Genomic DNA, 25,099 nt, shown 5'->3' on the forward strand with positions numbered 1-25,099 from the left:
TCCTCTGGGTTTCGTCCCGAAACGTTGCCTATTTCCTTCGCTCCATAGATGCTGCTGCTCCCGCTGAGTTTCTCCAGCACTTTTGTCCACCTTCGATTTTCCAGCATCTGCAGTTCCTTCTTAAACACATGGCAGTGTTAGATCTTGGCTCACGGTTCATTCGACCTGTTATTCAACGTTGCTATTTATAACCAAACGTTTTAAAAAACAAGCCATCCGATTTTCACTGTTAACTCACATTTTCCGCCCCCCACGTGTCCTCCAATTCGTTTCCAATCCAACCGCTTCATTTCAGTTGTGAGATGCAGACATCTTTTTTCCATTTGGTCATGAAACAAGGGAGACGTTGGCAGGAGATGACATCGAGACAACCCGGAGCAGGGAAGCAGAGCTCTCAATAGACAATCGACAATAGGTGCAGGAGTAGGCCATTCGGCCCTTCCAGCCAGCACCGCCATTCACTGTGATCATGGCTGATCATCCCCACTCAATTCCTGCCTTCTCCCCATATCCCCTAACTCCGCTCTCTTTTCTCTTTTGAAAGCATCCAGAGAACCGGCCTCTACCGCCCTCTGAGGCCGAGAGTCCCGCAGACTCACACAACTCTCGGTGAGAAAAAGTGTTTCCTCGTCTCCGTTCCAAATGGCTTACCCCTTATTCTTAAACTGTGTGGCCCCTGGTTCTGGACTCCCCCAACATCGGGAACATGTTTCCCGCCTCTCGTGATTGATGGGGGCACAAGGAACTGCAGATGCTGGATTCTTGAGCAAAATACAAAGTGCAGGAGGAACTACAGACCTGCACGTCTTTGGATTGTGGGAGGAAACCCGGGCACCCGGAGAAAACCCACGAGGGGAGAACGTACAAACTCCACACAGACAGCACCCGTAGTCGGGAACAAACCTGGGTCACTGACACTTGAGTTTAGAGATACAGCTTGGTAACGGGCCATTCGGCCCACCTAGCCCACGCCATCAATCACCACTTCTCACTAGTTCTATGTTATCCCACTTTTTCATCCACTCCCTACATACTAAACAGACGATTAACCTACAAAGATGTGCAGGTCTGTAGTTCCTCCAGGTGCAGCAGGCAGTAAAGAAAGCGAATGGTATATTAGCTTTCATTGCAAAAGGAGTTGAGTATAGGAGCAGGGAGGTTCTACTGCAGTTGTACAGGGTCTTGGTGAGACCACACCTGGAGTATTGCGTACAGTTTTGGTCTCCAAATCTGAGGAAGGACATTATTGCCATAGAGGGAGTGCAGAGAAGGTTCACCAGACTGATTCCTGGGATGTCAGGACTGTCTTATGAAGAAAGAAGACTGGATAGACTTGGTTTATACTCTCTAGAATTTAGGAGATTGAGAGGGGATCTTATAGAAACTTACAAAATTCTTAAGGGGTTGGACAGGCTGGATGCAGGAAGATTGCTCCCGATGTTAGGGAAGTCCAGGCCAGGGGTCACAGCGTAAGGCTAAGGGGGGAAATCCTTTAAAACCGAGATGAGAAGAACTTTTTTCACACAGAGAGTGGTGAATCTCTGGAACTCTCTGCCACAGAGGGTAGTTGAGGCCAGTTCATTGGCTATATTTAAGAGGGAGTTAGATGTGGCCCTTGTGGCTAAGGGGATCAGGGGGTATGGAGAGAAGGCAGGTACGGGATACTGAGTTGGATGATCAGCCATGATCATATTGAATGGCGGTGCAGGCTCGAAGGGCCGAATGGCCTACTCCTGCACCTAATTTCTATGTTTCTATGTCTATGTTTCTAAACCCCCACGTCTTTGGGGTGTTGGAGCACCTGGATGAAACCCATGTGGTCACACGGAGAACGTGCAAACTCCACACAGACAGCACCCGTGGACAGGATTGAACCTGGGTCTCTGACGCTGTGAGTTAGCAGCCTTCTCTTCTAGGCCAAAAAAAACCAAGTATCGAATAATTACATTTCAGATTTTATTTTTTGATGTGTTTGTTTATTTTATTAGAAGTTAATACAGCACAAAACAGTACAGTGGAACCTAATTTTAGGTGCCAACTATGTCATACCATAATCCATTCTATGTACAACCTCTAGTTTTATGTTATGAGAAGGGAGTAAGCAAGACAAGAAAAATAAAACAATAGAAAGAGGAAAAAGTGGAAAAATAGATGGTAGAGAGTAGAAAAAACGTGACGTGTGTATATAAAAAATAAAAAATAAAAAGAAAAAGTGGAAAGTAGAAATAGAAGGCCCCTTAAAAGAGAATTTTTCAAATCTGTATTCGGAGATGTAGATCTATCCGCGTCATGAACTGAAATCAGCAATCCTTACGGCACCGCTGCATCACATGATTCCAAAAAGTCAATGAAAGGAGACCAACTCCTTAAGAATTGGTCATATTTATCTATTAGTCGGAGTCTCATTTCTTCAAGGCGTGCTATGTCCATCATATTCCCAATCCACATTTTAACAGTTGGTATGGTTGTATTTTTCCAAAATTTAAGTATCAATTTCTTTCCAATTATTAACCCATAATTTAAAAAACCATTTTGGTCTTTATTCAAATTGGTATCTTCTCCTATTATTCCAATTATAATCCATTCCGTTTTGGGTTGTATTCTTGACTTGAAAAGCTTTGTAAATATATCAAATATATCACTCCAAAATTTATTCAACTTTGTACATCCTACAATTTCAGATTTTAAAATAACATTCATGGTTTTTGTAAAATATTTCCCCCGGGTTTATAAAAGCAAATGACTCGAAAGACTCAAGAAGGGTCTCGACCCGAAACGTCACCCATTCAGTCTCTCCAGAGATGCTGCCTGTCCCGCTGAGTTACTCCAGCGTTTTGTGTCTATCTTTGGTGTAAACCAGCATCTGCAGTTCCTTCCTACACAAAAACATGACCATGATACATTTAGCTTTTGCATGATATTATCAATTGTTGAAACAGACTTTCAGTGGAGTTCTACACCTCATTGCTGGCCAAAGGGCATTTGTTCAAGGTTTAATCCATTGAGCAGATGTTAATATTCTGAATAAAGAATAACAATTTAAGGTGCAAAGGAATAGGTGACGTCTCGGGTCGAGACCCTTCTTGCATTGTTGTCTACCTTCGATTTTTCCAGCATCTGCAGTTCCTTCTAAAACAATTTAAGGTGCATTCATTTAGTGCGATAACACAAAGTGCTGGAGTAACTTCGTACCTGTTGTATACAGTATAGATACTATACTACAAAGAAGATAGGCACAAAGTGCAGGAGTAACTCAGGGGGTCAGGCAACATCTCTGGGTCGGGACCCTTCACAAATGACAAAGGGCTTGTCCCTCACTTGGCTGAAGTCTCGGAACCAAAAAGGAAAATTCACTGTAAGTGCAATTGAAAAGAATCTTCTTTATGGTTCCTTAACCTTTATGAAACGCGACGGGAACGAAAATGTAACGGCTACTGTGACTGTAAAGAAACATTTAGAAAAATTGCTAATAAGATTATAGAAGGCAGACAAAAATGCTGGGGAAACTCAGCGGACGCGAAGAAATATCATCTCTGGAGCGAAGGAATAGGCGATGTTTCAGGTCACCTATTCCTTCGCTCCATAGATGCTTCCTCACCCACTGAGTTCCTCCAGAATTTTTGATACCTTCGATTTTTCCAGCATCTGCAGTTCTTTCTTAAACAATAAGATTATGGAGGTAACTTTAGATCAAAGTAGAGAATACATATAGAACCTCCATCTGATCATGACACAATTTCAAATTGAGATTTTAATGATTCCACAAAGGTTAATAATGGTCAAAATATCCCTATCGCATTGAAAAAATATGCTATTACATCTACTAGAATTACATCAAACCATTGAATCGTTTAAGAAGGAACTGCAGATGCTGGAAAATCAAAGGTAGACAAAAATGCTGGAGAAACATTGTGTACAGTTTTGGTCTCCTGATTTGAGGAAGGACATACTTGTGATTGAGGCAGTGCAGCGTAGGTTCATGAGATTGATCCCTGGGATGGCGGGACTGTCATATGAGGAAAGTATTCACTGGAGTTTAGAAGGATAAGGGGGGATCTTATAGAAACATATAAAATTATAAAAGGACTGGACAAGCTAGATGCAGGAAAAATATTCCCAATGTTGGGCAAGTCCAGAACCAGGGGCCACAGTCTTAGAATAAAGGGGTGGCTATTTAAGACTGAGGTGAGAAAAAAACTTTCTCACCCAGAGAGTTGTGATTTTGTGGAATTCCCTGCCACAGAGGGCAGTGGAGGCCAAATCACTGGATGGATTTAAGAGAGAGTTAGATAGAGCTCTAGGGGCTAGTGGAGTCAAGGGATATGAGGAGAAGGCGGGCGCGGGTTATTGATTGGAGATGATCAGCCATGATCACAATGAATGGCGGTGCTGGCTCGAAGGGCCGAATGGCCTACTCCTGCACATATTTTCTATGTTTCTATGTTTCTAAACTCAGCGTTCTAAACTAAACCTTGTCTATCTCTGCCTTAAAAATATCCACTGACTTGGCCTCGTATGATCTTATGAGAAGAACATTGAAGAAAAATACTCTAAGTCTTTAATTACAATTCCTATGATGAAGATCGTGGACTAACTTACTGTTTAAGAAGGAACTGCAGATGCTGGAAAATCGAAGGTAGACAAAAATGCTGGAGAAACTCAGCGGGTGAGGCAGCATCTATGGAGCGAAGGAAATAGGCAACGTTTGAATAGTGGTGCTGGCTCGAAGGGCCAAATGGCCTACTCCTGCACCTATTGTCTATTGTCTAAGATCATCTAGCTGCTCCCACTGAATTCCATTCCTTTTCCCTTCAGTTGTTCCCATCATGATCCAGTCAATTTCCAGGAAAAACAGGAATGGTGACAGTCGCCATCCCTGCTCACACTAAGGATAAGGGGGAAATCTTTTAGGACCAAGATGAGGAAAACATTTTTCACACAGAGAGTGGTGAATCTCTGGAATTCTCTGCCACAGATGGTAGTTGAGGCCACAGTTCATTGGCTATATTTAAGAGGGAGTTAGATGTGGCCCTTGTGGCTAAAGGGATCAGGGGGTATGGGGAGTATGGAGAGCCAGCACCGCCATTCAAACGTCGCCTATTTCCTTCGCTCCATAGACGCTGCCTCACCCGCTGAGTTTCTCCAGCATTTTTGTCTACCTTCGATTTTCCAGCATCTGCAGTTCCTTCTTAAACAGTAGGCAATGTATGTTAGTCCACGATCTTCATCATCGGAAATGAGTTGGATGATCAGCCATGATCATATTGAATGGCGGTGCAGGCTCGAAGGGCCGAATGGCCTACTCCTGCACCTATGTTCCTATGTTTCTAAAGCTCTGAGGGAGCTGGCCTGCATGTACAACTTTGCATGAGGTTCCATCATACGAGTTCTTGATTAAGTTTATGATGAAGTTTGTTGGGAATTCCACAGTGATCCATTAGTGTTGTCCTGTCTAACGCTTTCTCAAAGTCGATGAAGTTGATACACAGGGACATGTCCCATTCAATAGACTGCTCAATGTTGATGCATAATGTAGCTATGTGGTCTGTGAATGAGCGATCCTTCCTGAATCCTGCCTGCTGGTCCCGTAGCCTCTTGTCTACAGCTTCCCGAAGACAGAGTTGTGGATGACCCAGTTGCGAAGGTTACCGAGAAGACATATTCTTAGGTCATTTTTTTTTTTTTTTTGGCAGTTTCACGATGTATCCCTCTGCCCATTCAGTCCCGCTGAGTCACTCCAGCATTTTGTGTTTATCTCTGGCGTAAATCTGCATCTGCAGTTCCTTCCTACACTGTCGACTTCTAGTTTCCACCCAACAGTTGAAGCTGTTCAGACATCATGCGATATGTTTGGTGCCTTTGTACCTCAAATCTTCAAGATGTGCTGATTAGATCAGCGTTCATGGTGCTGCTATAAATAAAAAATATTTTAATCATCCCAACTATCTCACAGAAACCACAACTTCCTAAAGACGTCAGAAATATGGTTTGCTTTTCTACAAAATGTTGTCATGCATCGCTCCTTAGTCGAGTCTTTGTTAAATTCATTGTATGTGCGTGGAGCTTGTTGTGGAAGATTATGCTGGAGTTTTGATCCATGAATAGATGATCGTAACGCACGTTCCCGCTGTCATCTTGCCTGCGTAAGGGTAAGTGTAAATATTGTGTCAGAAATGTATTGTCGAAGTAACATTAACATTGCAGCGCGGCAGGTAGAGCTGCTGCCTCACCATGTCAGAGACTCGGGTTCAGTCCTGACTTCTGGGTGCTCTCTGTGTGGAGTTTGCACACTCTCCCTATGGGTTTCCTCCGGGTGCTCCGGTTTCCTCCCACATCCCAAAGACGTGCGGGTTTTGCAGGTTAATTGGCCCTCTACTGTGTAGTTCAGAAGTTCACAGTTCATAAGTGATAGGGTCAGAATTAGGCCATTCAGCCCTTCAAGTCTACCTCTGATATCCACACTAATCAAGGGGGGGGGGAGTGTGGGGAGTGGATGAGAAAGCATGATAACATAGAACTATTGTGAACGGATGATCGCTGGTCGGCATGGACTCGGTGGGCCGAAGGGCCTGTTTCCACGCTGTATCTCTGAGCCAAACATAATGGCATTTCTAATATTTTTATTAAAATCGTGAGCGGTGTGACCAACAGCTGTCACTCTACTCAACAACGTACCTCGGTGACTGCCAATCACCACCACCCCCCCCCCCCCCCCGGGACACTTATTATTATTTATTCAAATCATTTGCAATGTCGCTCGTCCAGGGAGATGCTAAATGCATTTTGTTGTCTCTGTACTGTACACTGACAATGACAATTAAAATTGAATCTGAATCTGAATCTGAACAGACACAGCGTTGTGAGTGAAATCTATCAGTTGGTTTCATAGGGAGACACAAAATGCTGGAGTCACTCAGCGGGACCGGCAGCATCTGTGGAGAGAAGGAATGGGTGACGTTTTGGGTTGAGACCCTTCTTCAGACTGTTTCATTTATACATTTCCAGCTTCAGCTCCCTGTCACTGCCACAACTGACAGCATTAAATGCTGTGAAGTCGCACCGTTTAAACGTATTAATTTCAACACAGAATAAAAAAAGATTTTTCCATGCTAGTCTGTTGACGTTAGTCAAACTCCCTAACATCAGAAAACTACTTTGTGGAATCACATTGCTGGTGGGAGAAACTTATCTCTGGTGTGCTAGAATATGTGGATTAACTTGGCACTGGCTTATTACTGTAATGTGTGCCGAGCTGGAGTGGAATGGGTTTTGTTTTCATTTTATACAATTCAATCAGGTCATGTTATACTGACATACGATCATTTAGCCATTCACAAGACGGCACCTGGGCCAGGCTGGGTTAGCACCCCCAGTCTGTGTCTTTGGTGAGAGAGTCACCCAGCAAAGATACGGAAAGGCCGAATGAACCACCGTGGCCTAAATATCCACCAGGCGTGAATGAAATGCTGGGAGAAGGAGAAAGAGGTGCAGCAGCACAGGCCTTGAATCTGGTGAGACACAGGAGGAGCCCGGCCAGGACTCATCCCACAGAGCCCAGTCCCTCCACGCACTAGAGTCTCCCAACCCCTGCAGAGTGGTTACTAAGATGGCTGATCCATGGGCGGTTGCTGCTGGGACACAAGTCGTGGCCTGATCAACCCCGGCTGGGTCACCTCGACGAGGGGGTCTGATGCTGTGAGACCCGAAACACCCAATGACCCCAGGTCACATCACTGAGGATGTGTCCCGGCGCATCTAGAAGATGTATCTTTTTCACACAATAGGGTGTTGCAAAGAGAAAAATACCAGTGCAGAAAAAGACACAGCGTGCTGGAGTAACTCAGCGGGTCAGGCAGCATCTCTGGAGAACATGGATAGCTGACGTTTCAGGTCGGGTCCCAACCTCAAACATCACGTATCGAGTCTGAAGCAGGGTCCCAACACGAAAGGCCAGCTATCTATGTTCTCCAGAGACGCTGCCTACACAACTGAGTTACTCCAGCACTTGGTGTCTTTTTTTTTTTGTAAGCCAGCACCTGCAGTTCCTTGTATCCATGTATCCACCAGAGTGCAGAATATAGTTTTACAGCATTGTAGTGTCACAGTTACAGAGGAAAAGTCATGGATGACATTTGAATCTATGAAACACAATGTTGAGAGTAAGCAGAACCAACAGACAATACTCGGCTATTTAACACTAATAATCAACGGCAATTTTCCCACGCGTGTGTGTGTGTGCGTGTGCGTGTGCGTGTGCGTATATATATGTTTGTGTGTGTGTGTGTAAATATGTGTGTGTGTGTGTATATATACACACACACACACACACATACATATACACACACACACACACATATATATATATATATACACACACACACACACATATATATATATGTTATGTGTGTGTGTGTGTATATATATATATATATAGATGGGTATATGTATATGTGTGTGTGTGTATACATATATATACACACACACATATATATATATATTGTTTATTCATGTATATATATTTGTTTATGTGTGTGTAGAAAATTATATGTATTTAATAAAATCTTTGTTTTATATTTATGTGAGTGTGATGCCGCAGCCCCCCCCCCCCCCCCCCCGCGCGTTGGGGAAACAGACCCAACGGGTCTGCACTTGGTCTAGTATTTTATACAACATTGTAATGTTACAGAGGAGAGGTGATGGATTGCATTTGAATCTATGCACCACATCGTTCAGAGAAAGCAGATGTATATAACAAAGGGGTTAATTAAGAAGGGGAAAATAGAGCATGAAAGAAAGCTTGCGGGGAGTGTATGGAACAAGCTGCCAGAGGAGGTGGTTGAGGCTGGGACTGTCCCAACATTTAAGAAGGGTACATGGATAAGACAGGTTTGGAGGGATATGGACCCAATGCGGGCAGGTGTGACTAGTGTAGCTGGGACACGATGGCCGGTGTGGGCAAGTTGGGCCTGTTTCCATGCTGTATCACTCTATGACTCTATGTCTAGGACTGTAGTACACAGAGTATATATGGCGTTCTCAGATATACTTGGGTGAGAGTTTTTACACGTCAAGACCCATTTCATTCTTGTGTTGCAGTTCTCACTGCACGGAGACTGAAGCAGAACTGAGAGCGTGTGGTTTTTCTGTATCCACCCGTAACGAACACCTGGAGCAAGTTCTGCAAAAACAAGCGATACAAATCAAAAATGTGCTGCAAAATGTCTTTGCAATAAGTGTCAGATTAGCCTGGTTTACTTGTGTGACAAGTGTACTTGCTTTCAATAAGACCCACTTGATGTTTTCGACATGGCCTTGTGTGGAAAATTAAAGGAAAACTTGTGGACATTAAGGGAAAGCCCTTTGTGTTTAGTTGAGTTTAGAGATACAGCGTGGAAACAGGCCCTTCACCTCACCGAGTCTGCTCCAACCAGCCAATCCCCGTACACGAGCCTACACCTCTTATGGCACGATGGCGCAGCGGTAGAGTTGCTGCCTTACAGCGCTTGCAGCGCCAGAGACCCCGGTTCGATCCCGACTACAGGATCTCTCTGTACGGAGTTTTTAACGTTCTCCCGTGACCTGCGTGGGTTTTGCCCGAGATCTTCAGTTTCCCCCCCACACTCCAGAGGCGTAGAGATTTGTAGGTTAATTGGCTTGGTATAAGTGTTAAAAGAAAGTCCCTAATGTGTGTCGGCTTGTGTCAATGTGCGGGGATCGCTGGTCGGTGCAGTCCCGGTGGGCCGAAGGGCCTGTTTCCGCGCTGTATCTCTAAACTAAGCTAGCACTTAGCACATCGGGAGCAATCTTCCTGCATCTAGCCTGTCCAACCACTTACAAAATTCTTAAGGGGTTGGACAGGCTAGATGCAGGAAGATTGCTCCCGATGTTGGGGAAGTCCAGGACAAGGGGTCACAGCTTAAGGATAAGGGGGAAATCCTTTAAAACCGAGATGAGAAGAACTTTTTTCACACAGAGAGTGGTGAATCTATGAAACTCTCTGCCGCAGAGGGTAGTCGAGGCCAGTTCATTGGCTATATTTAAGAGGGAGTTAGATGTGGCCCTTGTGGCTAAGGGGATGAGAGGGTATGGAGAGAAGGCAGGTACAGGATACTGAGTTGGATGATCAGCCATGATCATATTGAATGGCGGTGCAGGCTCGAAGGGCCGAATGGCCTACTCCTGCACCTAATTTCTATGTTTCTATGTTTCTATGTTTCTATGCACTATCCTACACACACTGGGGACCATTTACGACTTTTACTGAAGGCAATGAACTGACGAGCCTGTATGTTTTTGAAGTGTGGGAGACAACCAGAGATCCTGGTCAAAACCCATGAGGTCACAGGTGGAACGTCCAAACTCCGTACAGACAGCACCCATAGTCAGGATCGAACCCAGGTCTCTGGCTCCGTGAGGCAGCAACTCTAACACTGCGCCACCGTGCCACCCAGTACCGGGCCATCAAGGTCTCATTATTTCCATATGACAATGTCCTGGAAACACCATGGCTACAGTTCGGCCTTTCTTTGACTCCATCTACACTTCACATTAACTCGGAAATGCAACCAACATAATCAAAGACTTGTCCCACCCCGGTCATTCCTTCTTCTCCCCGCTCCCGTCCGGCAGAAGGTACAGAAGCTTGAAAGCGCGCACCACCAGCCTCAGGAACAGCTTCTTCCCCTCTGTTATCAGGCTTCTGAACAGCCCTTCCATAAGCTAGGGTGCTGTCCGATTCACCTCTACCCCATTGCGGACATTGGACTTTGTCTCTGGAACTGATGCGCTACAATGCTGGGAACTATATTCTGCACTCTGTATCTTCCCCTTTGCTCTACCTGAGTTTAACATATAGTCAAAGAGTCATATGCAATAAAACAGGCCCTTCGGCCCAACGTACCCATGCCAACCAAGATGCCCCTTCTATACCAGCCTCACCTGCCCACATTTGGCCCATGTCCTTCTCAACCTTTCTCATCCATCCATGTAAATGTCTTTTGAATTTGAATGATTGTATTGATATTAACTGATCTGATTCCATCCTCCAACCTCATCTATTGCATCCGCTGTCAACTCCACATCAGTGAGACCAAGAGTAGGCTTGGCGATCGCTTCGCCCAACACCTCCGCTCAGTTCGCATTAACCATCTCCCGGTGGCTCAGCACTTCGACTCCCCCTCCCATTCCAAATCCGACCTTTCTGTCCTGGGCCTCCTCCATGGCCAGAGTGAGTCCCACCGTAAATTGGAGGAGCAACACCTCATATTTCGCTTGGGTAGTTTACACCCCAGCGGTATGAACATTGACTTCTCCAATTTCAGGTAGTCCCTGCTTTCTCCCTGCTTCCCCTCCCCTTCCCAGCTCCCCCACTGTCTCCGCCTCTTCCTTTCTTCTTCCCGCCCACCCTACCCCACATCAGTCTGTAGAAGGGTCTCGACCCGAAATGTCACCCATTCCTTCTCTCCATCAATGCTGCTTCACCCGCTGAGTTTCTCCAGCTTGTTGTCTATCTTTAGGCAAAAGAAAGCTTTTCACTGTGCCTTGGTATACGGGACAATAATCAACCTGGGTCTAAATAGAGCATTGGAGGCAGGAACTAACACTGCGCAAGGTCAGCCCACTCACACCTTAGGTAGTCGGCCATCTTAAAAAGGACAATTTATCGGTTGCTGAGGAGAAAAAAGAACACAAAAGGCCACAAAGTGCAGGAACAACACAGCGAGTCAGGCAGCATCTGTGGAGAATATGGATGGGTGACGTTTCAGGTCGGGACCCTTTGATGTTCGGGGCGCGAGATGAGGGGGTGAGCGGCAAAGAGCGGAAACGGAGTCAACAAGGTTGACATTTCCGTCATTTCAGTCATTTCTATCTTGTCTCACGCTTGTGGGCGGCACGCTGCTGCAGCGGTAGAGTTGGCGCCAGAGTTCCCAGCTCGATCCTGACTACGGGTGCTGTCTGTACGAAGTTTGCACGTTCTCCCTGTGACCTGCGTGGGTTTTCTCCGGGTGCTCCGGTTTCCTCCCACACTCCAAAGACGTGCAGGTTTGTAGGCTAATTGGCTTCGGAAAAAATTGGTAAATTGTCCCTACTGTGTAGGATAGTGCTAGTGTGCGGGGATCGCTGGTCGGCACGGACTCGGTGGGCCGAAGGGCCTGTTTCCGTGCTGTATCTCTAAACTAAACTCAATTTTTTTTTTAGATTTGGGTTTCTCTCTCCCACTCTGCTTCACAATCCTTTCACCATCTCCTAATTCCACCTCCAGAGCCCCCCACCCTCTCACCAGTTCCCCCCTCATTTGGGGCATTTAATCTATTTGAGTGTCCTCTTTCCTCACTTCCATCCTCCACTTCCATTTCCCTCCCCCCCCCTCCCCCCCCCCACTCCCCTCCCCCACCCAACCCCCCCCCCACCCCCCCCACTCCCCCCCCCCACACCTTCCCCACCCAACCCCATCCACACCCCCCCCCCCCCCCCACCCCACCACACCACTACCCCCCTCCCCCATCCCTCTAACATTGCTCCCACCCCTACCCTCTCCCCACCCCCACACCACTCCCCCCCCCCCCTGCTCTCCACTCCCCCTCTCCTCACCACCCCTCCCCCTCTCCTCAACATTGCTCCCACACCCCTCCCCATCCCCCAACACCACTCCCCCCCCCCCCACCCCCCCCCCCCCCCCCCCCCCCCACCTTCACTACTCCCCACTCCCACTAGACCACTCCTCAACTGAAAATCAAAAATCTATTTTTTTTAATGCTGGAAAACCCCAGCAGGTCAGGCAGCATCTGCGGAAAGAGGCACAGAGTTTACATTCCATGTTTGAGGCTCTTTGCCAGAACTGGTGAAGGCATCAATCTGAAACATGTGACTGCATTTTAACTGCCTAACCTCCACATTAAAAATGGAGCGAAGGAAATAGGCAACTTTTCGGACCGAAACCCTTCTTCAGGCCCGAAACGTTGCCTATTTCCTTCACTCCACAGACGCTGCTGCACCCGCTGAGTTTCTCCAGCATTTTTGTCTACCTTCGATTTTCTGCTACTGTGAGAAAGTGAAGCATTCTCCCGCCTGCTTCTACCAAAGTGACTCAGATGCCGATCATGAACAACCCACCAACATCGCGAGCAAACAGCAAGATGTCAAGGCAGCGCCAACAAACATGAAACAAGAGGGATGGGTGAGGTGTGGCACTTTGCAGCAACATCTCAAAGGCCACGGTGCAGCCAGAATGTTTTCACATCTCGATCTGCACCTTTTTAAAAAAAAAACACCATACGACTTATAAAATGTAAAACCGATCCGACTTTTTATTTATATAATATGCCCCAAAATTCTAACTTTCATGACGAGGTGCTGACCTACCTGTACAGGTAACACTGCAGGTGAAAGCTAACAGCACCTGGTACCAGTGCTGGTCAAAACACAAAGTGCTGGAAGAACTCGGCGGGTCAGGCAGCATCTGTGGAAGACATGGACAGGTGACATTTCGAGTGGGGACCCTTCTTCAGACTGATTGTACTAATGGGGTTGGGGGAGAAAGCTGGAAAAGTCACGGGAGGGGGTGGGGGAGAAAGCCAACAAACCGGTGGAACAGTTTCAGTTTATTGTCACATGTACCGAGGTACACTAGAGTGAAACATCTTTTTGTTGCATGCTGACCACTCAGCAGAAAGACAATACACGATTGCCATCGATCCATTTACAGTGTACAGATAAGGGAATGTTCAAGAAGGAACTGTAGATGCTGGAGAATCGAAGGTAGACAAAAGTGCTGGAGAAACTCGGCGGGTGCTGCAGCATCTATGGAGCGAAGGAAATGGGCAACGTTCAGATTCAGATTCAGATTCAGATTCAATTTTAATTGTCATTGTCAGTGTACAGTACAGAGACAACGAAATGCATTTAGCATCTCCCTGGAAGAGCGACATAGCAAACGATTTCAATAAATAATAATAAGTGTCCGGGGAGGGGGTGGTGATTGGCAGTCGTTGGTACGTTGGTACGTTGTTGAGTAACGTTGACGAGGGAATAACGTTTAGTTCAAGGTAAAGCCAGCAAAGTCCGGTCAAGGATAGTCTGAGGGACATCAAAGAGGTAGATAGTAGTACAGCACTGCTCTCTGGTTGTGGTAGGATGAGCTATGTTGTGAAATGTTGAAAGAATGGAGCAACTGGGCTTGTATACACTGGAATTTAGAAGGATGAGAGGGTATCTTATTGAAACATATAAGATTATTAAGGGATTGGACACGCTAGAGGCAGGAAACGTGTTCCCGATATTGGGGGAGTCCAGAAACAGGGGCCACAGTTTAAGAATAAGGGGTAGGCCATTTAGAACGGAGATAAGGGAGAACTTTTTTACCCAGGGAGTTGTGAATCTGTGGAATTCTCTGCCTCAGAAGGCAGTGGAGGCCAATTCTCTGGATGCTTTCAAAAGACAGAACTCTTAAAGATAGCAGAGTCAAGGGATATGGGGAGAAGGCAGGAACGGGGTCCTGAATGCGGATGATCAGCCATGATCACAGTGAATGGCGGTGCTGGCTCGAAGGGCCGAATGGCCTACTCCTGCACCTGTTGTCTATTGTTTATTGATGGTTCAGTTGCCTGATAACAGCTGTGAAGAGACTGCGGCTGAATCTGGTGGTGAGCGTTTTCACACTTCTGTACCTTGTGCCTGGTCATGGGCAGATTCATGGGTAATTTTCGGCCCCATTTCCGTAACCGGCTTCCAGTCTCCGCACCAAAGATCCCGTAGCGGAGCAAAGATACTAGTGCGGAGACGGAAGCCGGTTACGGAAACATCCTCGTAAAAATAAAAGTAATTTTGTAAAAATCTTCTCCTCATTTTCAGAATTTTAATTTTTTTAACACACAAACTGTTCCCCCGCAACGTTGATTACATTCAGGTCAGGTCGGGTCGGGTCGGGTTACTGAAATGGATGAAAAAATGGCCCACGTTCCGCTCCGTTGCATATTACACATCAGCCCATTGCATTTAGCAGGAGTGGTCTATCTTTGGTTCTTTGGTTATGGGGAGAAGGCAGGAGAATAGGGTTAGGAGGGAGAGCTTGATCAGCCATGATTGAATGGTGGAATAGACTTGATGGGTCGAATGGCCTAATGCTACTCCTATACCATATGCCCTTATGAGAAGGGTGAAAACACACAGCGCCAGATTCAGGGGCAGTTTCTTCCCAGCTGTTATCAGGCAACTGAACCATCCTAGAATTTAGGAGATTGAGAGGGGATCTTATAGAAACTTACAAAATTCTTAAGGGGTTGGACAGGCTAGATGCAGGAAGATTGTTCCCGATGTTGGGGAAGTCCAGGACAAGGGGTCACAGCTTAAGGATAAGGGGGAAATCCTTTAAAACCGAGATGAGAAGAACTTTTTTCACACAGAGAGTGGTGAATCTCTGGAACTCTCTGCCACAGAGGGCAGTTGAGGCCAGTTCATTGGCTATATTTAAGAGGGAGTTAGATGTGGCCCTTCTGGCTAAGGGGATCAGGGGGTATGGAGAGAAGGCAGGTACGGGATACTGAGTTGGATGATCAGCCATGATCATATTGAATGGCGGTGCAGGCTCGAAGGGCCGAATGGCCTACTCCTGCACCTAATTTCTATGTTTCTATGTTTCTATCCTACCACCAACTAGAGAGCGGTCCTGAGCTCCCATTGAAGACCTTTGAACTATCACTAACCGGAATTTATTGGACTGCATCTTGCACTAAACGTTACTCCCTTTATCCTGCATCTGTACACTGTGGCCGGCTAGATTATAATCGTGTGTTGTCTTTCCACTGACTGGATAGCATGCAACAAAAGGCTTTTCACTGTACCTCGGTACACCTGACAGTAATAATGAGCCAACCGACACAGACAGTGACACTGGAGTGGGAGTGTTAAGGTGATGGTGTTGTTCCATTTCTGATCATTTCATTTGGTAGGTTGTCTCTGGCAGAGGAAGTGGTTGTGCAGAGATCGTCAAGAAATCGGCTTGAAAGGGTTGCAAGGAAACGAGACCACAATCGTGCATGCAGGTCGATGCAAGAGTTGCTTATTCCACACTATCAGAAACAAACATCTAATTTTGCCCCACATTCATATCTACCAGGAAAGTGTTTATATACGTTCAGTGTGATTGTGTCAAATATGGGCAGACACTAGGTGCAGGAGTAGGCCATTCGGCCCTTCGAGCCAGCATCGCCATTCAATGTGATCATGGCTGATCATCCCCAATCAGTACCCCGTTCCTGCCTTCTCCCCATATCCCCTGACTCCGCTATCTTTAAGAGCCCTATCAATCTCTCCCTATCTTGTCTATTGTCTAAGATGGAAGGTATATCTAAAAATGCCGGAGAAACTCAGCCGGTGAGGCCAGCATCTATGGAGCGAAGGAATAGGTGACGTTTCAGTCTGAAGAAGGGTCTCGACCCAAAACATCACCTATCCCTTTGCTCCATTGATGCTGCCTCACCCGCTGAGTTTCTCAGGCATTTTTTATCTACTTTCTACCTTGAAGATGTTCTCTTCCTCTCTCCAACATGAGTATTGTGATTGTGTGGGAAGGAACTGCAGATGCCGGTTTGATCCGAAGATAGACACAAAATGCTGGAGTAATCCGGCGGGTCAGGCAGCATCTCTGGAGGGACAGAATAGGTGACGTTTCGGGTCGTGACCCTGACTCCCTCTCTCGCTGCTCCCCCTCTGTGAGTCATAGAGTGGTACAGTGTCGAAACAGGCCCTGCGGCCCAACTTGCCCCCAACGGCCATGCACCTGCTCTACAACACTCCCCAGAGCCCTACCATTCACTGTGCAGGCCCTGTCCCTGTCAGAGTCCTGCTGAGTGACCATGTTCTGAGAGTCAACTGCAGTTAAAGCGACTTGGACTTTGAGAATGGCACCAAAACCTGGCGACTCCGGTGGGCAGGCGCGGTGGGCGGCGCGACTCTCGTCAGCAGCGGCCTCTGCAGTCTGTCTGCGTTTTATTCTTTTCTGTCTATGTTTTTATGTAGTTTTTGTTATTTTTTTGTTGAGGTGTGTGTGTGTGGGGGGGTGGGGGTGGGGTGGGAAACTTTTTAAATCTCTCCCTGCACGGGAGACCCGACCTTTTCTCGTCGGGTTTCCGTTATCGTTGGGGCCGCAACGAGGAGCGGCCTCCAACAGGAAGAGACCGGGGACTCTGGTGCTACAACTCACCGTCACCGTCGCGGGGCTGGCCGAGTCCGGAGCGGGTGGAGCGGTGGTGGAGCGCTGCTGCTGCTGCTGCGGCCCGACCGGAGAGTCGGAGGCTTCAACGGCAGGTCTGTGGACGGCGGCACCGGGAGCCCGCGGGTCCCTGGAGGGAGACCGCTTTTCAGGCTCTCGCAACGGCGACTTCCCCCGCCCGAGTTGCAGGGTTGAAGAGCTCCTGGAGCGGGGCCTGACATCACCGCCCCGCACGGCTGGAATGGCCGCGGGACTCTGCGAGCGCACGCCGGGGGCTCTAACACCAAGACCCGGTGTGCGACCTCGCACCACCCGGCGTGGCTTTAATGGCCGCGGGACAATCGCCATCGCCAGCCGGGGCTTTGACTTTGACTGACATCGGGAGGGGGAGAGTGCAGTGGAGAGATAAGTTTATTTGGCCTTCCATCACAACGATGTGATGGATGTTTATGTAAACATGTTGTGTCTTGGGTCTATGTGTTTGTAATGTATGGCTGCAGAAACGGCATTTCGTTTGGACCTCAAGGGGTCCAAATGACAATTAAATGTATCTTGTATCTTGTATCTTGACTCTTACACATTGTCTTAGTGGATATACTTCTTATACACTAGTCTCTGTGTGTGGCACGGTGGCGCAGCGGGTAGAGGTGCTGCTTTGTAGCATCTGCAGCGCCAGAGACCCAGGTTCAATCCCGACTCCAGGGGCCGTCTGTACAGAGTTAGTACGTCCTCCCCGTGACCTGCGTGGGTTTTCTTCGAGACTTTCGGTTTCCTCCCACACTCCAAAGACGTACAGGTTTCTACTTGGCTTGGCTTGGTAATAAATGTATATTATCCCCAAGTTTAAATTGTCCCTAGTGTGTGTAGGATAGTGTTAACATGCAGGGATCGCTGGTCGGTGCGGACTCTGTGGGCTGAAGGGCCTGTTTCCATGCTGCATCTCTAAACTAAACTAAACTTTGTACTTAACCTAAGAATGCGCTTATGAACAGTAATACTGAACTGTATGGAAACTTTTATTTCTCTAAACCTGGGTACATTTGACAATCGAGAACCAGGAATGAGTGTGTTAACCTATGATGCACATTTGACGGCACTGGGCCTGTGCTCCATGGAGTTTCGAAGACTGAGCGCGGGGGACCTCATTGACACGTACCGAATAAAAGCCTGGATAGAGTGGATGTGGAGAAGATGTTTCCACTGGTGGGAGAGTCTGGGAACAGAGGGCTCAGCCTCAGAATAAAAGGACGTTCCATAGAAAGGAGATGAGGAGGAATTTCTTTAGCCAGAGGGTGGTGAATCTGTGGAATTCATTGCCACAGACGGCAGTGGAGGCCAAGTCAATGGACATTCCTAAGGCGGAGATAGATAGATTCTCGATTAATATGGGTGTCAGGGGTTGTGGGGAGAAGGCAGGAGAATGGGATTAAGTGGGAAAGATAGATCAGTCATGATTGAAGTAGACTTGATGGGCTAAATGGCCAAAATTCTGCTCATGTCACATAAACTTATGAACCATCGGCCCAGAGTTTGAAGAACGGTCTCGACCCGATGCTGCATGAATCGCTGGGTTCCTCTCATAGCACTTATAACTGCTTCCTAACATTTAGTAGTTTGACAAATCTACATATTTATATGTTATATATAATTATCTATATATAACTAAAAGTCTCATCTTGTATGTATGTATGTATCTATGTTCCCGAAATACAGCCAAAACGGTACATGATAGCGCATCTATTTTAAGGGCGCCTTACTCACCATTCGCCTGCAGTGTGCAGTAGGAAGTTTTGCTCGATTTTACAAAGTATTTCCTGTTATAAACTTTCATTTGCTTTCTACCGTGAACGACACTGCGCTCCCACAGGGTTGCCGGGCCCGCCGCCATTTTCTGATCGCCATTTTGCATGGCGGCACAATGGGGATCTCTGGCATCACAACGGAGACCCAACGGGTCCACCGGTCGTCTAATTATACATATAGAGAGAGGGGTTTTAGGCCTGTAAGTAATTTTGGAAGGAGTTCTTCAAACTGTGTTTGAAATCTAGACCTGCCATTCCTCTCCTAGACTGCAGGTGTCAGCATTTCCTCACTTTTTCCCTTGTTGGTGTCAATGCCAGGATGGATGAGTTGGGTGGAACTACAGCGAATGGAAAACGTTGGAATATTAATGGCTTGGTTCACAAACTACGCATGTTTATCAAAGCACAAAGTACTGGAGGAACTAGAGTGTAGGGTGTGGATGAAAAAGTGGGATAATCTAGAACAGGTGTGAACAGGTGATAGACACAAAAAGCTGGAGTAACTCAGCGGGACAGGCAGTATCTCTGGAGAGAAGGAATGGGCGACGTTTTGGGTCGAGACCCTTCTTCAGACTGAAAGTCACGGCCCGTTCGCGGAGCTCGGAGTCAGCCGCGGGACTGACATTACTTACCATCACCCGGCGGGGTCACAACATCCGAAGTCTGGATCGCCTCGGCGCAGAGGGAAGAATAAGAAAGGAAGAGACAAAGACTTAAGACTTTTGCCCTTCCACCACAGTGGGGAGTATTCAACTCACTGTGGTGGATGTTAATTTGTGTTTTTTGTGTGTTTTGGCATTTTGTACACTGTATATGTAGGACTGCAAGGCAACAAAATTTCATATAATGGCTACTTTGACAATAAGGGCTACTTTGACTTTTGACTTTGACCTTGAAAGGGAAACGAGAGATATAGACGATGATGTAGAGAGATATAGAACAATGAATGAAAGACATGCAAAAACGTAACGAAGATAAAGGAAATGGGCCATTGTTAGCTGTTTGTTGGGTGAGAACGAGAAGCTGGTGTGACTTGGGTGGGGGAGGGAATGGAGGGGTTACTTGAACTTAGAGAAATCAATATTCTCTATCAACAGTGTGAACAGGTGATCATTGGTCGGCGTAGACTCAGTGAGCCTGTTGCTACGTTGTATCTCTAACCTAAACTATCTCTAAATTAAACTTCAATAGGCAGAGCAAATGGGAAGATAAAGAGAGCAGAATATTGTTCTCAACATTGTAGAATATCATTAAAACAGTTAGAAATGGCACTGGATTGTATTGTAGTGGAAACTGTCTATGTGGAGTTTGCACGTTCTCCTTGTGGGAGCGTGGGTTTCCTCCAGGTAGCTCTGGATACCTCCCACATGCCAAAGACGTGCGGGTTTGTCGGTTAATTGGCCCTTTGTAAATATCCCCCTAGTGTGTAGGTAGTAGATGAGAAAGTAGGGTAACATGGAACTAGTGTGAACGGGTGATCGATGGTCGGAGTGGATTCAATGTCAACTGTGCAGGCGTCTCACACAAGGGTCGGGGTCGGGTATTCCACAGCTTGGTGGGTGTCATTGAAAAAGGCTGCATCACCAATTTTTCTGTGGCTGCTGCATTGAGAGTCTAACAGGCCGAAGGGCCTGTTTCCGTGCTGTATCTCTAAACGAAACCAAATTCAGTGGAGCACGCATCAACATTTTGTAGGGCGGCACGTTGGTGCAGCTATAGAGTTAATAATAATAATAATAATAATAATAATAATAATAATAATAATAATAGTAATAACGTTATTTGTATTGCAATTTCCATACAATTGAATGCAACCATAGTGCCTTCCACATAGACACAGGTCTCAACAAAAATGCAATTCAAAACAGTAAGAACATAAGCATTTAATAGCACAAAAAGCACAGATTTATATAAAAATATTAAACATAAAATTGAAAGTGTAAAAAGACAAAGGAAGTCAGTTAAAAAACTTTATTGAAATGATGAGGTGGAGAAAAATGCTGGAGAAACTCAGCGGGTGAGGCAGTATCTATGGAGCGAAGGAATAGGCAACTAGACGCTCCATAGATGCTGCCTCACACGCTGAGTTTCCCCAGCATTTTTGTCTACCTTTGATTTTTCCAGCATCTGCAGTTCTTTCTTAAATATTATACAGAGAGTGGTGAGCCTGTGGAATTCTCTGCCTCAGAGGGCGGTGGAGGCTGGTTCTCTGTTCTCTGGTCAGGGGATATGGGGAGAAGGCAGGAATGGGGTACTGATTGGGGATGATCAGCCATGATCACATTGAATGGTGGTGCTGGCTCGAAGGGCCGAATGGCCTACTCCTGCACCTATTGTCTATTATGTGATTTAAAATTAAGATCATTGTCAATTTTTACCCCCAGGCTTGGTGTTTGATGTAGGCAGTCAAATTTCCCAGTTTACCGAATAGCATCTCCCTCTTGGGTTTTGATCCAAGTAACAAAATTACTTATCATCGTTGAGTTAAAGAAACATAGAAACATAGAAAATAGGTGCAGGAGTAGGCCATTCGGCCCTTCGAGCCTGCACCGCCATTCAATATGATCATGGCTGATCATTCCAACTCAGTATCCTGTTCCTGCCTTCTCTCCATACCCCCTGATCCCTTTAGCCACAAGGGCCACATCTAACTCCCTCTTAAATATAGCCAATGAACTGGCCTCAACTACCTTCTGTGGCAGAGAATTCCAGTGATTCACCACTCTCTGTGTGAAAAATGTTTTCCTCATCTCGGTCCTAAAAGATTTCCCCCTTATCCTTAAACTGTGACCCCTTGTTCTGGACTTCCCCAACATCGGGAACAATCTTCCTGCATCTAGCCAGTCCAACCCCTTAAGAATTTTGTAAGTTTCGATAAGATCCCCCCTCAATCTTCTAAATTCTAGCGAGTACAAACCGAGTCTATCCAGTCTTTCTTCATAGTAAAGTCCTGACATCCCAGGAAAGTTAGCATTCGTTCATATATTTTATGGGAAATAGGCAGGAGGTCAAAGAACTTAAGGCATTTTCATCAATGGGTGCAACAGAGAGGTATAACTGAGTGTTGGCATAACTTAGAGAATTAACATGAAGCTGTCTGGTAACTCCTCCTAGTGGCGGCATATACAAGGGTAAGAGTAATGAGCCAAGGCAGCTACCTTGTGCTGCACCAAAGGGTATATCATACAGCTGTGACACACAGTCCCCAAGGCTAACAAGGTACTTCCTTCCACTTATATATGATTGGAACCAACTTAGTGCCTTATCTGACGGGTCGACCCAGTTTTCTAGCCGATCTGTACGATTACTGTTTAAGAAGGAACTGCAGATGCTGGAAAATCCAAGGTAGACAAAAATGCTGGAGAAACTCAGCGGGTGCAGCAGCGTCTATGGAGCGAAGGAAACAGATCGAGACGTACCATGACCCTATCCCCGAATTCTACCTCCGCTACATCGCCGACTGCATGGTGCTACCTCCTGCACCCAAACACAACTCACTGACTTCATCCATTTCACCACTAACTTCCACCCAGCACTCAAATACACCTGCACCATCCCCAACATCTCCTTACCGTTTCTAGACCTCACTATCTCCATTGCAGGTGACAGACTACTGACCAAGAGGTCTGACTGAAGAAGGGTCTCGACCTGAAACGTCACCTATTTCCTTCGCTCCATAGATGCTGCCTGTCCCGCTGAGATTCTCCAGCATTTTTGTATACCGATAAGAATACTGTGATCTATGGTGTCAAAAGCTGCTGTGCGGGCTAAGAGAATCAGCACCAAGTCTTTGTCCTTGTCACTGCTAACTCTAAGGTCACTGACTATTTTTATCAGGGCAGTCTCAGTGCTGTAATCTGCTCTGAAACCAGATTGAAATTTCTCTAAAATGTCATTTTGATTCAGAAAGTGTTGCATTTGGTTGAATACCATTTTCTCCAGAACCTTGCTGAAAAAGGGTAGATTTGATCAAGAAAGAATTCAATGTGATCATGGCTGATCATTCCCAATCAGTACCCCGTTCCTGCCTTCTCCCCATATCCCCTGACTCCGCTAGTTTTAAGAGCCCTATCTAGCTCCCTCTTGAAAGTATCCAGAGAACCAGCCTCCACCTGAGGCTGAGAATTCCACAGACTCACAACTCTCTGTGTGAAAAAGTGTTTCCTTGTCTCCGTTCTAAATGGCTTACCCCTTATTCTTAAACTGTGGCCCCTTGTTCTGGTCTCCCCCAACATCGGGAACATGTTTCCTGCTTAGTACATCATTAGTACAGGGGTTATGGGGAGAAGGCAGGTGAATGGGGTTGAGAGGGAGAGATAGACCAGCCATGATTGAATGGCGGAGTAGACTGGATGGGCCCTATGTTCTAATTCTGCTACTAGCACTTATGAACTAATGAATATACTTCCATCTGAAGAAGGGCCTCGACCCGAAACTGTGCAAAAACTGCACAATTTTCCATAATTCTTGATTCTTCTCCACAGATTCTGAACCTAGGTAATAAATGTGAACTTGAACTTGGACACACAACCATTCTTTACATGCCTTCTGAATTGTTTTTCTTCCGAATTTGGATTATTTTCTTTCTTCTACTTTCAAGAGAGAGCTGGATAGGGCTCATAAAAATAGCGGAGTCAGGGGATATGGGGAGAAGGCAGGAACGGGGTACTGATTGGGGATGTTCAGCCATGATCACAGTGAATGGCGGTGCTGGCTCGAAGGGCCGAATGGCCTACTCCTGCACCTATTGTCTATTGTCTATTCTTCATCTTCCATATTGTGCCCTGCTCTGGGTGTATCCATGTTGGTCCCCAGTTCCTTTAAACATTGCTGTCCTTGAGTTGATGTGGCCAATTCTAGTCCATTTCCCTCCCCCCCCCTCCATATGGGCAGAGTAGACCCGATGGGCCGAGCGGCCTCATTCTGCTCCTGAAACTTGTGAGCGTATGAAAATTGTGCTTTGTGCCAGTCAGTGACATGTGTCCTTCACCCATAGTCAACAGAAGACCATGGCTCCTCTACGATCGTTCATCAGGACAGCGGGAACTGCACAAGAGGGCCAGCCGTCACTGCTTCTCTCCGGCTCTCTGGCAGCGGGAGGCAGCTGCCTGGGCTTCCTGGTCCTAGCATTCCTCTGCAACCAGTGCCAAAGGTAAGCGGACATCTCACCCACACGGAATTATTATCCTTGGAGATCGACACGGAAAAGCTGGAGTAAGTCGGGCAGCATCCCTGGAGAGAAGGAACGGGTGACGTTTCAGGATAGAAACATAGAAAATAGGTGCAGGAGTAGAGGCCATTCGGCCCTTCGAGCCTGCACCGCCATTCAATATGATCATGGCTGATCACCCAACTCAGTATCCCGTACCTGCCTTCTCTCCATACCCCCTGATCCCTTTAGCCACAAGGGCCACATCTTACTCATTGTGTTAGGTTGAGATCCTTCTGGAAATCAGGGACCCAACATGTCGGGGGGGGGGGGGGGGGGTGGGTGGAGGGGGGGGGCAGGGGGAAGGGGATTAGAGCAATGGGAGAACTGATGAGGGGGGGGGATATGTAACTATGTAAACGCCCTTCATGGGCAACTATTTGCTTACCTTGTACACCAAAAAATAATCTCACTGTGACTTGTCACACATGGCAATAAAGCCTTCATTTGTTCTTCAGACTGGGAGGCAAGGGAGAAGGGCTACTGGAGGTTTGCAAAAGCACAAAGCCATTCATTTGTTCTCTGGACCTTATCCTGCCCCTGGTTTCCTGACTCTCAGTCTGAAGAAGGTCTCAACCCAAAACGTCGCGTCTTTTCTCCAAAGATGCCGCCTGACCCACTGATTTACACCCGGACGTTTGAGTCCTTCTTCGTTGTAAAACAGCATCTGCAGTTCCTTCCGACAAGAAATACCCTCCCGGCATGTAGGGCAGCAACGGAGGTCCTCCACTCAGTAGTGTCGATTCCTTCAGTTGCTGTTTCCGTAACATATTTGTTTCACAAGACAGGGTTGTTGGCCCTGTGCTCAACCTCCAACCTGGAGGACCAGTGGACCACTCTTCATCTCCCCTCTACCCTTTGACCTGTCCAGCATGGGAG

The 25,099-nt window shown here is 46.7% G+C and overlaps 1 protein-coding gene across 1 annotated transcript in view; it reads left to right on the forward strand.

Moving 5' to 3' along the window:
* The window catches only part of LOC129707567 (uncharacterized), a 58,548-nt gene that overhangs the window by 6,724 nt on the left and 26,725 nt on the right, over nucleotides 1-25,099 (forward strand). Inside the window, exon 3 of the mRNA XM_055652714.1 lies at nucleotides 24,008-24,163. Within this exon, the coding sequence (XP_055508689.1) occupies nucleotides 24,008-24,163 (156 nt within the window). The remainder of the gene's footprint in view (nucleotides 1-24,007; nucleotides 24,164-25,099) is intronic.

The sequence above is a fragment of the Leucoraja erinacea genome, chromosome 21 (assembly GCF_028641065.1).
Source record: "Leucoraja erinacea ecotype New England chromosome 21, Leri_hhj_1, whole genome shotgun sequence".
NCBI classification, from domain to species: domain Eukaryota; kingdom Metazoa; phylum Chordata; class Chondrichthyes; order Rajiformes; family Rajidae; genus Leucoraja; species Leucoraja erinaceus.